This window comes from Pseudophryne corroboree, chromosome 7 (genome assembly GCF_028390025.1).
Source record: "Pseudophryne corroboree isolate aPseCor3 chromosome 7, aPseCor3.hap2, whole genome shotgun sequence".
NCBI lineage: Eukaryota > Metazoa > Chordata > Amphibia > Anura > Myobatrachidae > Pseudophryne > Pseudophryne corroboree.
In genome coordinates, this window is record NC_086450.1 from 318,861,840 (window position 1) to 318,875,057 (window position 13,218).

The 13,218-nt window shown below is 43.7% G+C and overlaps 1 protein-coding gene and 1 long non-coding RNA gene across 3 annotated transcripts in view; one reads left to right on the top strand and one right to left on the bottom strand.

The window, feature by feature from the left end:
- Nucleotides 1-1,725: 1,725 nt before the first annotated feature.
- SOCS1 (suppressor of cytokine signaling 1) lies at nucleotides 1,726-5,070 on the bottom strand. Of its 2 annotated transcripts, none has more exons than XM_063934296.1 (2): nucleotides 4,804-5,070; nucleotides 1,726-2,715 (listed from the first exon to the last, which is right to left on the bottom strand). In XM_063934296.1, the coding sequence occupies exon 2, from the start codon at nucleotides 2,646-2,648 to the stop codon at nucleotides 2,013-2,015; it is 636 nt and encodes a 211-aa protein (XP_063790366.1). In that variant the 5' UTR covers nucleotides 2,649-2,715; nucleotides 4,804-5,070; the 3' UTR covers nucleotides 1,726-2,012. The 2 variants fall into 2 exon arrangements, with proteins under 2 accessions (XP_063790366.1, XP_063790367.1); XM_063934297.1 differs by having other exon boundaries at nucleotides 4,964-5,054.
- Nucleotides 5,071-5,183: 113 nt separating this feature from the next.
- LOC134945171 (uncharacterized) overlaps nucleotides 5,184-13,218 on the top strand; it is a 61,546-nt gene continuing 53,511 nt past the window's right edge. The window contains exons 1-2 of the long non-coding RNA XR_010182060.1: nucleotides 5,184-5,808; nucleotides 5,899-5,959. This is a non-coding gene — a long non-coding RNA (uncharacterized LOC134945171). The remainder of the gene's footprint in view (nucleotides 5,809-5,898; nucleotides 5,960-13,218) is intronic.

Consider the following 13,218-nt stretch of genomic DNA (forward strand, 5'->3'; position numbering starts at 1 on the left):
GACGTGAGCTGGATAATCCAGCATTCCAACAGTACCACTGTTGAATATATGCTTATATGTTTTTATATATTGTGAGTGCATTTGGTTTTTAAACTATTTGTACCTTTTAAAGGGTCTCTGCACTACTGTTTTCTTGTGTTCTGTGTTCCACTTGCCCATTATGCTATAAGCACATGGAAATATAGGGGGCACATATCTCGTTTTCAAATTACTAAGGTGTGGGCATGAAGCAGTGGGTTGTAGTGGACTGGAAATAATTCTATTATGGTTCTTTATTATTTAGTAGACTGCACCTTGCATGTAATTTGAATTCAACAGAGTGCATTTGAGGACAGCACTTACATAAGGACGCTTTACAAGGGTGATTATCCATCTGCTACTATAAGTTCAGAAGGTGCGAAGGCACATTTGCATTTTATAAGTAAAACCCTAATGGTGCATACACACTTGCCGAAAAAATTATCAACGTCGCTCATTTTCCCCCTTCCCGAGCGACGTCGCTCATTTTCCTGGCAAGTGTGTATGCCGCCAGCAACGATCGATGCGCGGCCCCACGGGTCGGCAACGATTGTCGCTGTTGGCAGTTCACGTAAGCTCGATCTGGACTGTCATCCAGGAGCTGCATGCACGGTCGCCCGCTGCGCGACGTCACTGAGCAATATTAATGGTCACATCGCTCAGCGTGTACGGGCGGCCGCCGACCGCCCAGCCCGGGAGGGGAAACACTAGACGTCACTCATAGAGCGACGTTGTCTAGTGTGTATGGACCTTAAAGGTTGCTTACAAATATTTTCAGTGTTCTATCTTTTCTTACATGTAATATTTCCATTTATTTTTACCCCAGATTTTTTCTCTTTAAGCTCCATTTATTTAGGTTTTACTGTTATTATGAAAACTTTTTACATTACTGGTTTAAAGGTTTAAACCATTAATTCACTTGGGTTACAGATTAACATTTGGCCGAGTAGAGAAGTTATTATTCCATGGAAGTTGCTATAATTAAAAACAATATTAATCACAGGAAACTACAATAACCTGGAAAATTGTTATACAAATAGTTTAAACGCTGTTTCTGTTCTAACTTGCAATTGTGCATCCACATGAGATAATAACTCTCCAATGCCATATAGAACAAACAGGAGTGCAGCATTGGTCCTACAGTAAATATAAATTTGCAAATTACAAGGGAATGTTAAAAGAGAGAAACCAGAGTGTCTTTATGTTGTTTATGTTTCAGAAACCACTCCCTGAATAGGAATTTATTTTCTAATTAACATCAATTGTCACTGTTTTTAGAGAAAAGCACAGTATTCTATAGCCTGGGGTCCCACAGTGATAGATTACTGACTATCCAGGTCCCAGTTTAAAAGAGACCATTATGCACAACAAATATTTCAGCACCATATGCAGCCAAGCAGTGGATAGCATTCCCTAATGTGAATAATTAGATATCATCTTTAAAGTGCTGTAGGCGCTAAACAAAAATAACGCACTCATTTAGAAAAATAAATGAATTAATAACCTCTGTAATCGGATAATCTGTATAGGACTCCATTTAATCATTCACGGCTTTTACCATGTAAACCACATAAACATATTTTAAGCACTATTTATTCTTCCTTATTGGTTAATTTAAATCAATTAATTGTTAATACTTTACCACAATTATCTTATTTTAGACCAGAAACACTACATATGTAAAGAAATAACCAGATACAAATTACGTTGTTTTTGTAAATATTATAATAAATTTTATTACTTGGAAAATGTAATAATAAGACAAATCTGCACAGCAGAAATAATTTTTTAAAAAGGGGGTGACCCCTTTTGGTTTGTGCAAATACTTTGGTTTTGTAAACATTAAAAGGCAAATGTTCAAGTTTCATCTCAAAATACAGTTAAATTGCTACAAAAATAAACTTGACCACTGTTAAATTAGATATTTAAAAAATAATCCCAGGAAGCTGAATTTGTAACACTGTTTTGCTCCTTATTGTTAATGCCCTGTTTTACTATATCTGAAACGGGAAAGACTTTAAATAGTCCTTTAAAACCCGGTTGACAGGAATTTTATCCAAGTTTTGTCTCCCGAATGTTGCCAATATGCTTTTTCGACAGAGATCTTGTAGAGGTCTTAATCGGACCTTCCTTAATGGAGAAACCAGCATCTTTTTAGGAGACAATAAATAATGTTCCACAAGCTGGAAAATGCAGTTAAATGACTCTTTGCTGCCATCTAGGCTGAATCTCCCAGCCTGAAAGTGGATTCTGATGCTGATAGGTCCTTTGGCTGTTGTGACACTGATGGCGAAAAAGCAATTCTTCTGTCTGCTGTCCCTAATGAGGAAAGTACCAACTGGCTCCAGCCTTAGCTTATCATGGGCCACATTGACTGTCATAGGTCCCCAGTAAAAGCCACAGCTATCCAGCATGCTGCTGGTCTTAGTGATGACAGTGAAATCCGACTGAGAGCGGAAGGTACGAAAGTGTGTGTCACTAAGCAGTGTTGCAGGGATGGGACGTCCTGGGCTGTTATGAATGGCTCGGGCAGGCTGCAGCTGGGAACGATCAGAGTTTGAGGCATCCAGGTGTTGAGATCTCCGGTCTGAAATTGCATTATCTGCTTCCACTTTGCTGTGTGCTACCATCCTATAGACTTGACCAACCTATGTGGTCTTCCATAGCGTCCCTCCTTGTGGCAGTGCAGTCGTTCTTCTGAAGAAAAATAAATAAATGAATATGGTTACACTCTAGGCATCAATCTCACACATATAAAAAGCAATGGTTATCAAATGCATTCAAACATGCAGAATAAAATTCTCTAAGTGCACAAGAGCTGTTCATGTAGATAGTCGACAAGTCTAACAACAACTGAACTCACATCCAGAAATACGGGATCTGCAATAAACATCAGGAAGCGACAGACACTTTTTCAATAGGGCGATTAATGCAGCGATCTAACACACTGCATCACCAAGCTGCAACTAGCGACAGCCTCCATTCAGCCTTTGTGCTACACTGCATCTCAAACCTGCATTTCCCATCACCGACTTGTGAAAAGCAGATTTCTATTTTTACCCTGTTTGCAGTAAGTGACGAGTTCTTGGTAAAGCCAAACACTCAGCCTCTGATACACAATGCAAGTCTGTATTACCCCTCTTTCCTGTTACTCAGCCTTTATGGTCTAGGACTTGGTTGGTGCTAAATTGCTTCCTATCAAATAATATGTTTTAAAGTCATGTACAGACAGCGTGGTTCAATAAATCTTTGCTGATTGACTTGACCTTATCTCTGCCTGGGATTTTAGAATTCAGCTCTTTCTAGAAGTAGTAGTATCCACTTATTGACTGCATCAGTAAATGGTCGAGAACCAAGCAGGTATTCTCAGAAAACAATTCCCTACAGCCATTTTTTACAGCTACTCTAGCACACAGGCATTGATTTCAAAACAAGCATTTAGGTTGATTGCTCTTTCTCTGAATGGTCAATGGCAGCTCTGGTTGTGTATTGGAAGCCACTTTCTGTTGGATATAAATCCCACCTCCACTACTTAACCCTTCCAGGAGGTATGTTTTCCTGGCACTATTCACACAGCTGCACAAATCCTATGTACTTGTATGACCTTAAGAGACACATTCAAGTTATAGGGTTTTCAGAAAATGAGCCAGCTATGCATGATTATTGAAAAACTCCAGGATAATAGATCTTGGTTAGATCTGTAATGCTGAAATGTTAGAAACCTCACAATCAGGTATCAGTGTTAGCCACCACTATTAATTATGGACATGATACTATACAGAACTGTGCAGAATATAAGGATATGTCATAGCATTAGAATTACTGTATGTTCCAAACAGGCCTTCCTAATTTGTATACAGCTCTAAGGAAATGTCACATAATTCATGTTGCATCAATGTCTAATGCTAGATACACAATTGTGGTGACCTGGTGGCACCCCAGTCTAATTTAGGTACCGATTACAAACAAAGTATTTTGGCCCCTTGGTGACTGAATTGTTCATATGGTACAAGGCCTTTTTATCGGCAAACACCCAGTCTTCTTGTTTAACCAGTATAGCAATACTGTACTTTACTAGTAATAAAACTATTATGAAATATCTGGCAATGGAACTGACAGTGCAGCTCCTACTGGTAAAGCCAGTGATCGGAGATAGTAATGCAGATCAGCTCCAGCACACAAGCAGAGCTCCGACTCCTCATGTCAGCACTGCAGCGCTGGGCACAAATAATCTGCTCACATACATGGAACATGGACTCATGCTGCTACTGTACCTGGGCTACATCAGAACAGGACGCAGCCCCTTACCGGATACAGTACACCTTCATCTGTACTCTGTGCTAGCTACATCTCCACCAAAGCCACATTCCCAATATGGAAAATGTCTATTCCGACAACAGCTGAATTATGTATACACTGCTTCCCCCATGGCAGATATGTTATTCTCTGTATAATTATACATGGTGACAGCATTAGTAATACAGGTGTGAGCAGTGATAGTGTCAGTGTAGCCTCTGCTGCTCTGGAGCACAATCACGACTATGGATAGATGCACCATGTAATGCCACCAGATGTGCGTATAAGCCAGCCATCAATGGACAGCACAGCAGGCCGTGTAAAAGTGCTGTTTTTTCTATGCAGCCTCACACAACACATAACCATATAGTAAAAGATGCTACATATCTATGTATGTATCTGTCTAGCTCTATATATCCGTCTCCATAGACAGAGTGTATACATCAAGCGAGCAACCAGTGCTGCAAACAGTAGATTTTTGTCCCTCACCTGCTGTTTGTATGACTGCAGATCCTCTCCAATACCCAAATAGTCCCCAGTATACGCGGTGATGAGGATGATGATGGGGGAGGCCACCACTGTATTCCAGAGGAAGAGCTACAGGAGTATTAGTCCTTGGGAGGCCAGCAGTAATATAAACCATAATAACCTGCAATAATCCAGGCGTGCGGATAAATGCTCTGCAGTGTGAGCGCACCAGTGCTGCGGCCGGCTGTCATTGCCTCTAGCTCCCAAGCTAGGACACGTTCGCTTATGTACGGAGCCTCCCCCCTCCAGCCCCCCCTCGCCTCCTCCTCCACACGGGCCGCCGCTCTCTGCTGCTTTCTGTGAAACCACGTGAGTAGCTCGCAGCTGGGGACAGGCTGCGCTACTTTCACTTTCTATTTCTCCGCCTGCTTCTGGGAAACAGTCAGAAAAGGGACAGAGCGAATTAGCGGCAGACAGAGGGACTCCTCCTCGGGCAGCGGGAAACGATACTCCGGATGCTGCTCAGCCAGGAATGAGGAGCACAATGAGCGGGGAGGGAGCGCGTTACGTTTCTGTTCTAAGGAATAGGGAATGAGGCATTGGCCGCCAGTGCTGCTGTAGTACATACATTATATACAGTATATGTCACTGTGTGGCCGGCTGCAGGAATTCTCCGCATTGCTCTAAAGAGAATCCCAGGGGTTTGCTCAGAATCTCCTGCTCTTACAAAGAAGCCGCTGTTTCATTAACTACATCTGGAATTCCAATAAGAAAGTCAGCTCTGTACTGTGTTCTGGGTTGAGTTTGTGTGATCTGATTTTACTTCATCATATTTTACATATTTCTGTATGTGTAAACCACATTATTTTTTGAAACATTTTATTCAGGGAATCCAACTCTTTGTGACGTGCCACCGCAATGTTCGGCTATGCGATTCTTGGAAGGACAGAGGAGCTCACACGTCTGTAGTGCTGCGAACCAAACCTTAGGCAGGCACGTTGCGGCCAACGCTTAGAATTTAATCTTGTAAGTGATAAGTCATAAAAAATTAATTATAAATAACAACTAGCATATAAAGTATTGCATTATGTTCAAAAGTACAACTATTTTTTATAGGTTAATAGAACGTCCGTGAGGCTCCTGAAAATTGTGTGGCACTCCCGACCCAGATGAATACGTAAGTCTCTCAATACCAGCTGCACCCTGCAACTTGTCCGCCCACTTAGCAAGTAAAGTGGACAGTTCGTACTGCCAATGATGCAATTTGTTCTGAACTGCGTCATTGTTGCCATGCCCCTTGCTCTGTAATGCCGATAGTCTGCCTCTTTTGCAGTGCCCTGCCCAGTCATGCGTCACACCCACTGCCCCCCACACACTGTGCCGACTTAGCTACCAGGAAGACAGCAACTATTATATATATATATATATATATATATATATATATAAAAACACAACCTCCCTTGTTGCGCCAAGTGTGATAGATAGATGGTAGTGTTCTTTGTGGGCTGCCTTATTACATTGAGTTCTCGGTTAGAACCAGAATGAACACCATGTACAACAATAGTGGAGTTGGCGCCCTAAGGGGAGTGCAAATATACCTTGCTACAGGCATAAAAATAAACAGTGAGTACCAATACACAGGATTTTTCAATAAAAATTATTAAAATGACAACTGTGTCCTTAATCACAAAGAAACATTCGAAGACAACAGCCTCCTATACAATATTGGAGGTTAAGTTCCTCATGGATGTACAGATTGTTCCTTTTCGTGATATCCTCCTTCCAGTAATGTAGATAGATAACATCAAAACATAATAGAGTAACCAACGCGTTACCATCAGGTGGAATGAGGAGTGTGTCCTAGTATCACTTACTAGGACACACTCCTCATTCCACCTGATGGTTGAATGATTCAGAGTATTTCCTGGTGAATTTGTCTACAATGTCAACATCCTAAGTATCATACGCCTATTTTAAATTTAATCAGGCACAAATTCTTATCCTCTTATTCAAGCGAGGCCTGTTTAGTAAATAACGGTGTCTAGAAATATTGTTTTAAGAACGTGCTTCCAAATAGAGACACACCCCTGATGAAGTCTCTTTGTGAGACAAAGCGCGTTGGGTACTCTATTATGTTTTGATGTCATCTCCTATCTACATTACTGGAAGGAGGATATCACGAAAGGAACAATCTGTACATCCATGAGGAACTAACCTCCAATATTGTATAGGAGGCTGTTGTCTTCGAATGTTTCTTTGTGATTAAGGACACAGTTGTCATTTTAATAATTTTTATTAAAAAATCCTGTGTATTAGAACTCACTGTTTATTTTTATGCCTGTAGCAAGGTATATTTAAAGTGTCATTAAAAAATAGGGGTTAGAATTGCACTCCCCTTAGGGCGCCAATTCCACTATTGTTGTACATATATATATATATATATATATATATACATACATCAACGTAATAAACAGCACTCAGAGACAGCAAAATGTTGTAAAATAGTATAATGCAATGATCAACGTTTCGGAGAGTTGAACCCCGTCGTCAGGATCAGTGCAAGAATAGTGAACAACAGTGATACAAACATTTATCCATATAAATACACAGAGGATCAGTTGCCGCTGCTGGCATCCACCGGTCAGTGTCCCGCTCCTGGGCTCACTTCCGCCACCGTAGTTCCGGTCCCTGCACCTCCTATTACCATGGGAACATCAGCATGCGGTTCACATAACCCACGCTGTGCGTTCCAGGACCTCTCAGCGCGATCACTGCCACAGGAGGGGTGCTGTAAGGGGGGAACAAAACCCAAAGAAATACAGCAATATTAAACAATAGTACAGAGAATAACACAATGTGTCAATATATACCAACACATACATATAAAATACTCAAATACATATACACAAATTAAGCCTGCTGTAAAGGCAGAGAGACAGGTCAAAATGCAGAGTTTCTACTCAGAGGCAGTAAATCTGATAGAACCCAACACAAAGTACAGAAAGAGTATGACTAATAAATCTATTACCAGTAAAACTATTACCAGGAACCTCATCAGAAGACCTCCATTAACGAGTTCCAATTAATTTTTTCGTTCAGACCACCCGCACTGGTAGTCCCAAATCTGGTAATCCAACGTGTTTCATTGATAAATAGAGCCTTAGCTCTGTCACCTCCCCGTAGAGACAAGGGCACGTGATCAATCATAAAATAACGCAGGGACTCTAATGTATGTTTGGCTTGTTTGAAATGCTTTGCAACTGGTTGGTCTACTGCTTTACTTTCCAGAATCATTTTGATGGCTGATCTATGTGCAGCCATTCTCTCAGAAAATTTACGAATAGTCTGACATAGTATAGTCCACAAGGACATACAATAATGTATACCACAAAAGTAATAGAGCACGTTAGAACAAATCTAATATCATACTTTTTTTGACAATGTGGATGTTGAAAAGATGTACAATTGTTCATGTGACGACATGTAGCACACCCACTGCATCGAAACCCCCCCGGGGGTTTATAGTAAACATTAGGGGTTCTAGGAATACCCATCCCAGTGATGTCGGTACGAGCCATACGATCGCTGATGTTTCTACCCCGTCGAAATGCTATCATTGGTGTGGTATGTTTAAATGTCTTCAGATCAGGACCTGAACACAATGGGCCACAGTGTCTTAGATGCCCTACTTACAATGGGACTAGATGTGGTATAGTCACAAGGTAATGGGATCCTCTTTTTAAGATCATTGTTCACCAGTTCCAATAAAGATTGTCTGGACATATTCAAAACTTCCTGTTTCTGGAGTAGTAGTAGTGAGTAGTATTATAAGAACACTTGTGCAAGGATGACTCACACCGCTTGTTTTGTTTTCCTATTATAGTGAAATGTAATTGAAGAACATGCAATTATTGGTGTCTAACGCACATATTCTTAGTAAAGCTTGGTCTGTATCCTGGCACAAGCAGCATTCTCAGTTACTTGTTAGATTGCCACTGACCAGCTCCTTGCCGTTAGTGGAGTCCCAGGAACTGTACACTGAAATAGTTTTTCCCGGTTCTTCTTCGTTTCTGGAGCATTGCACTGGTAAAAAAAACTGTTTGCTTCACCAATCTAAAATGGCGAGTGAGACTGCTGTTAGCCGGAGAACCAATAGGAAGCTTTCAAATTCCAGGCTTGTGGCTTCTTTTTGGTACACCTCCATAGGTATGCAAATATCTGGTATTGACTAAGTAAACAGGTAAGCTGCTTTCTCTATCGTCCTAGTGGATGCTGGGGTTCCTGAAAGGACCATGGGGAATAGCGGCTCCGCAGGAGACAGGGCACAAAAAGTAAAGCTTTAGGATCAGGTGGTGTGCACTGGCTCCTCCCCCTATGACCCTCCTCCAAGCCTCAGTTAGATTTTTGTGCCCGGCCGAGAAGGGTGCAATCTAGGTGGCTCTCCTAAAGAGCTGCTTAGAAAAGTTTAGCTTAGGTTTTTTATTTTACAGTGAGTCCTGCTGGCAACAGGATCACTGCAACGAGGGACTTAGGGGAGAAGAAGTGAACTCACCTGCGTGCAGGATGGATTGGCTTCTTTGGCTACTGGACATTAGCTCCAGAGGGACGATCACAGGTACAGCCTGGATGGTCACCGGAGCCTCGCCGCCGGCCCCCTTGCAGATGCTGAAAAGAGAAGAAGGTCCAGAATCGGCGGCAGAAGACTCCTCAGTCTTCTTAAGGTAGCGCACAGCACTGCAGCTGTGCGCCATTGCTCTCAGCACACTTCACACGGCAGTCACTGAGGGTGCAGGGCGCTGGGAGGGGGGCGCCCTGGGAGGCAATGTAAACCTATTTTTTGGCAAAAAATACCTCACATATAGCCTCCGGGGGCTATATGGAGATATTTAACCCCTGCCAGAATCCGTTGAAGAGCGGGAGACGAGCCCGCCGAAAAAGGGGCGGGGCCTATCTCCTCAGCACACAGCGCCATTTTCCCTCACAGAAAGGCTGGAGGGAAGGCTCCCAGGCTCTCCCCTGCACTGCACTACAGAAACAGGGTTAAAACAGAGAGGGGGGGCACTAATTTGGCGTTAGAAATATATAAAAAGATGCTATAAGGGAAAACACTTATATAAGGTTGTCCCTATATAATTATAGCGTTTTTTGGTGTGTGCTGGCAAAACTCTCCCTCTGTCTCTCCAAAGGGCTAGTGGGTCCTGTCCTCTATCAGAGCATTCCCTGTGTGTGTGCTGTGTGTCGGTACGTGTGTGTCGACATGTATGAGGACGATGTTGGTGAGGAGGCGGAGCAATTGCCTGTAATGGTGATGTCACTCTCTAGGGAGTCGACACCGGAATGGATGGCTTATTTAGGGAATTACGTGATAATGTCAACACGCTGCAAGGTCGGTTGACGACATGAGACGGCCGACAAACAATTAGTACCGGTCCAGACGTCTCAAAAACACCGTCAGGGGTTTTTAAAACGCCCGTTTACCTTAGTCGGTCGACACAGACACAGACACGGACACTGAATCCAGTGTCGACGGTGAATAAACAAACGTATTCCTTATTAGGGCCACACGTTAAGGGCAATGAAGGAGGTGTTACATATTTCTGATACTACAAGTACCACAAAAGAGGGTATTATGTGGGATGTGAAAAAACTACCTGTAGTTTTTCCTGAATCAGATAAATTAAATGAAGTGTGTGATGATGCGTGGGTTCCCCCCGATAGAAAATTATTGGCGGTATACCCTTTCCCGCCAGAAGTTAGGGCACGTTGGGAAACACCCCTTAGGGTGGATAAGGCGCTCACACGCTTATCAAAACAAGTGGCGGTACCGTCTATAGATAGGGCCGTCCTCAAGGAGCCAGCTGACAGGAGGCTGGAAAATATCATATAAAAGTATATACACACATACGGGTGTTATACTGCGACCAGCGATCGCCTCAGCCTGGATGTGCAGAGCTGGGGTGGCTTGGTCGGATTCCCTGACTAAAAATATTGATACCCTTGACAGGGACAGTATTTTATTGACTATAGAGCATTTAAAGGATGCATTTCTATATATGCGAGATGCACAGAGGGATATTTGCACTCTGGCATCAAGAGTAAGTGCGATGTCCATATCTGCCAGAAGATGTTTATGGACACGACAGTGGTCAGGTGATGCAGATTCCAAACGGCACAAAGGTGTATTGCCGTATAAAGGAAGAGGAGTTATTTGGGGTCGGTCCATCGGAGCTGGTGGCCACGGCAACTGCTGGAAAATCCACCGTTTTTACCCTAAGTCACATCTCTGCAGAAAAAGACACCGTCTTTTCAGCCTCAGTCCTTTCGTCCCTATAAGAGTCATATTTGCCCAGGGATAGAGGAAAGGGAAGAAGACTGCAGCAGGCAGCCCATTCCCAGGAACAGAAGCCTTCCACCGCTTCTGCCAAGCTCTCAGCATGACGCTGGGACCGTACAGGACCCCTGGATCCTACAAGTAGTATCCCAGGGGTACAGATTGGAATGTCGAAACGTTTCCCCCTCGCAGGCTCCTGAAGTCTGCTTTACCAAGGTATCCCTCCGACAAGGAGGCAGTATGGGAAAAAAATCACAAGCTGTATTCCCAGCAGGTGATAATCAAATTACCCCTCCTACAACAAGGAAAGGGGTATTATTCCACACTATATTGTGGTACTGAAGCCAGAAGGCTAGGTGAGACCTATTCTAAATCTAAAAAAATTTGAACACTTACAAAGGTTCAAATCAAGATGGAGTCACTCAGAGCAGTGATAACGAACAGGAAGAAGGGGACTATATAGTGTCCCGGGACATCAGGGATGCTTACCTCCATGTCCCAAATTTGCCCTTCTCACTAAGGGTACCTCAGGTTCGTGGTATAGAACTGTCACTGTCAGTTTCAGACGCTGCCGTTTGGATTGTCCACGGCACCCCGGGTCTTTACCAAGGTAATGGCCGAAATGATGATTCTTCTTAGAAGAAAAGGCGTCTTAATTACCCCTTACTTGGACGATCTCCTGATAAGGGCAAAGTCCAGGGAACAGTTGGAGGTCGGAGTAGCACTATCTCGGATACTGCTACAACAGCACGGATGGATTCTAAATATTCCAAAATCGCAGCTGATCCTGACGACACGTCTGCTGTGCCTAGGGATGATTCTGGACACAGTCCAGAAAAAGGTGTTTCTCCCGGATGAGAAAGCCAGGGAGTTATCCGAGCTAGTCAAGAACCTCCTAAAACCAGGAAAAGTGTCAGTGCATCATTGCACAAGGGTCCTGGTAAAAATGGTGGCTTCCTACGAAGCAATTCCATTCGGCAGATTTCACGCAAGAACTTTTCAGTGGGATCTGCTGGACAAATGGTCCGGATCGCATCTTCAGATGCATCAGCGGATAACCCTATATCCAAGGACAAGGGTGTCTCTCCTGTGGTGGTTACAGAGTGCTCATCTTCTAGAGGGCCGCAGATTCGGCATTCAGGATTGGATGCTGGTGACCACGGAGGCCAGCCCGAGAGGCTGGGGAGCAGTCACACAAGGAAAAAATTTCCAGGGAGTGTGATCAAGTCTGGAGACTTTTCTCCACATAAATATACTGGAGCTAAGGGTAAATTTATAATGCTCTAAGCTTAGCAAGACCTCTGCTTCAAGGTCAGCCGGTATTGATCCAGTGGGAAAAACATCACGGCAGTCGCCCACGTAAACAGACAGGGCGGCACAAGAAGCAGGAGGGCAATGGCAAAAACTGCAAGGACTTTTCGCTGGGCGGAAAATCATGTGATAGCACTGTCAGCAGTGTTTCATTCCGGGAGTGGAAACTGGGAAGCAGACTTCCTCAGCAGGCACGACCTCCACCCGGGAGAGTGGAAACTTCATCGGGAAGTTTTTCCACATGATGGTGAACCGTTGGGAAATACCAAAGGTGGACATGATGGCGTCCCGTCTGAACAAAAAACGGGACAGGTATTGCGCCAGGTCAAGAGACCCTCAGGCAATAGCTGTGGACGTTCTGGTAACACCGTGGGTGTACCAGTCGGTGTATGTGTTCCCTCCTCTGCTTCTCATACCTAAGGTACTGAGAATTATAAGACGTAGAGGAGTAAGAACTATACTCATGGCTCCGGATTGGCCAAGAAGGACTTGGTACCCGGAACTTCAAGAGATGCTCACAGAGGACTTATGGCCTCTGCCGCTAAGAAGGGACTTGCTTCAGCAAGTACCATGTCTGTTCCAAGACTTACCGCAGCTGCGTTTGACGGCATGGCGGTGGAACGCCGGATCCTAAGGGAAAAAGGCATTCCGGAAGAGGTCATTCCTACCCTGGTCAAAGCCAGGAAGGAGATGACCGCACAACATTATCACCACATGTGGCGAAAATATGTTGCGTGGTGTGAGGCCAGGAAGGCCCCACGAAGAAATTTCAACTCGGTCGATTCCTGCATTTC

Excerpts from the sequence above, each read along its gene's own strand:
- SOCS1 (XM_063934296.1), bottom strand. The coding sequence starts at position 2,648 with ATGGTAGCACACAGCAAAGTGGAAGCAGATAATGCAATTTCAGACCGG.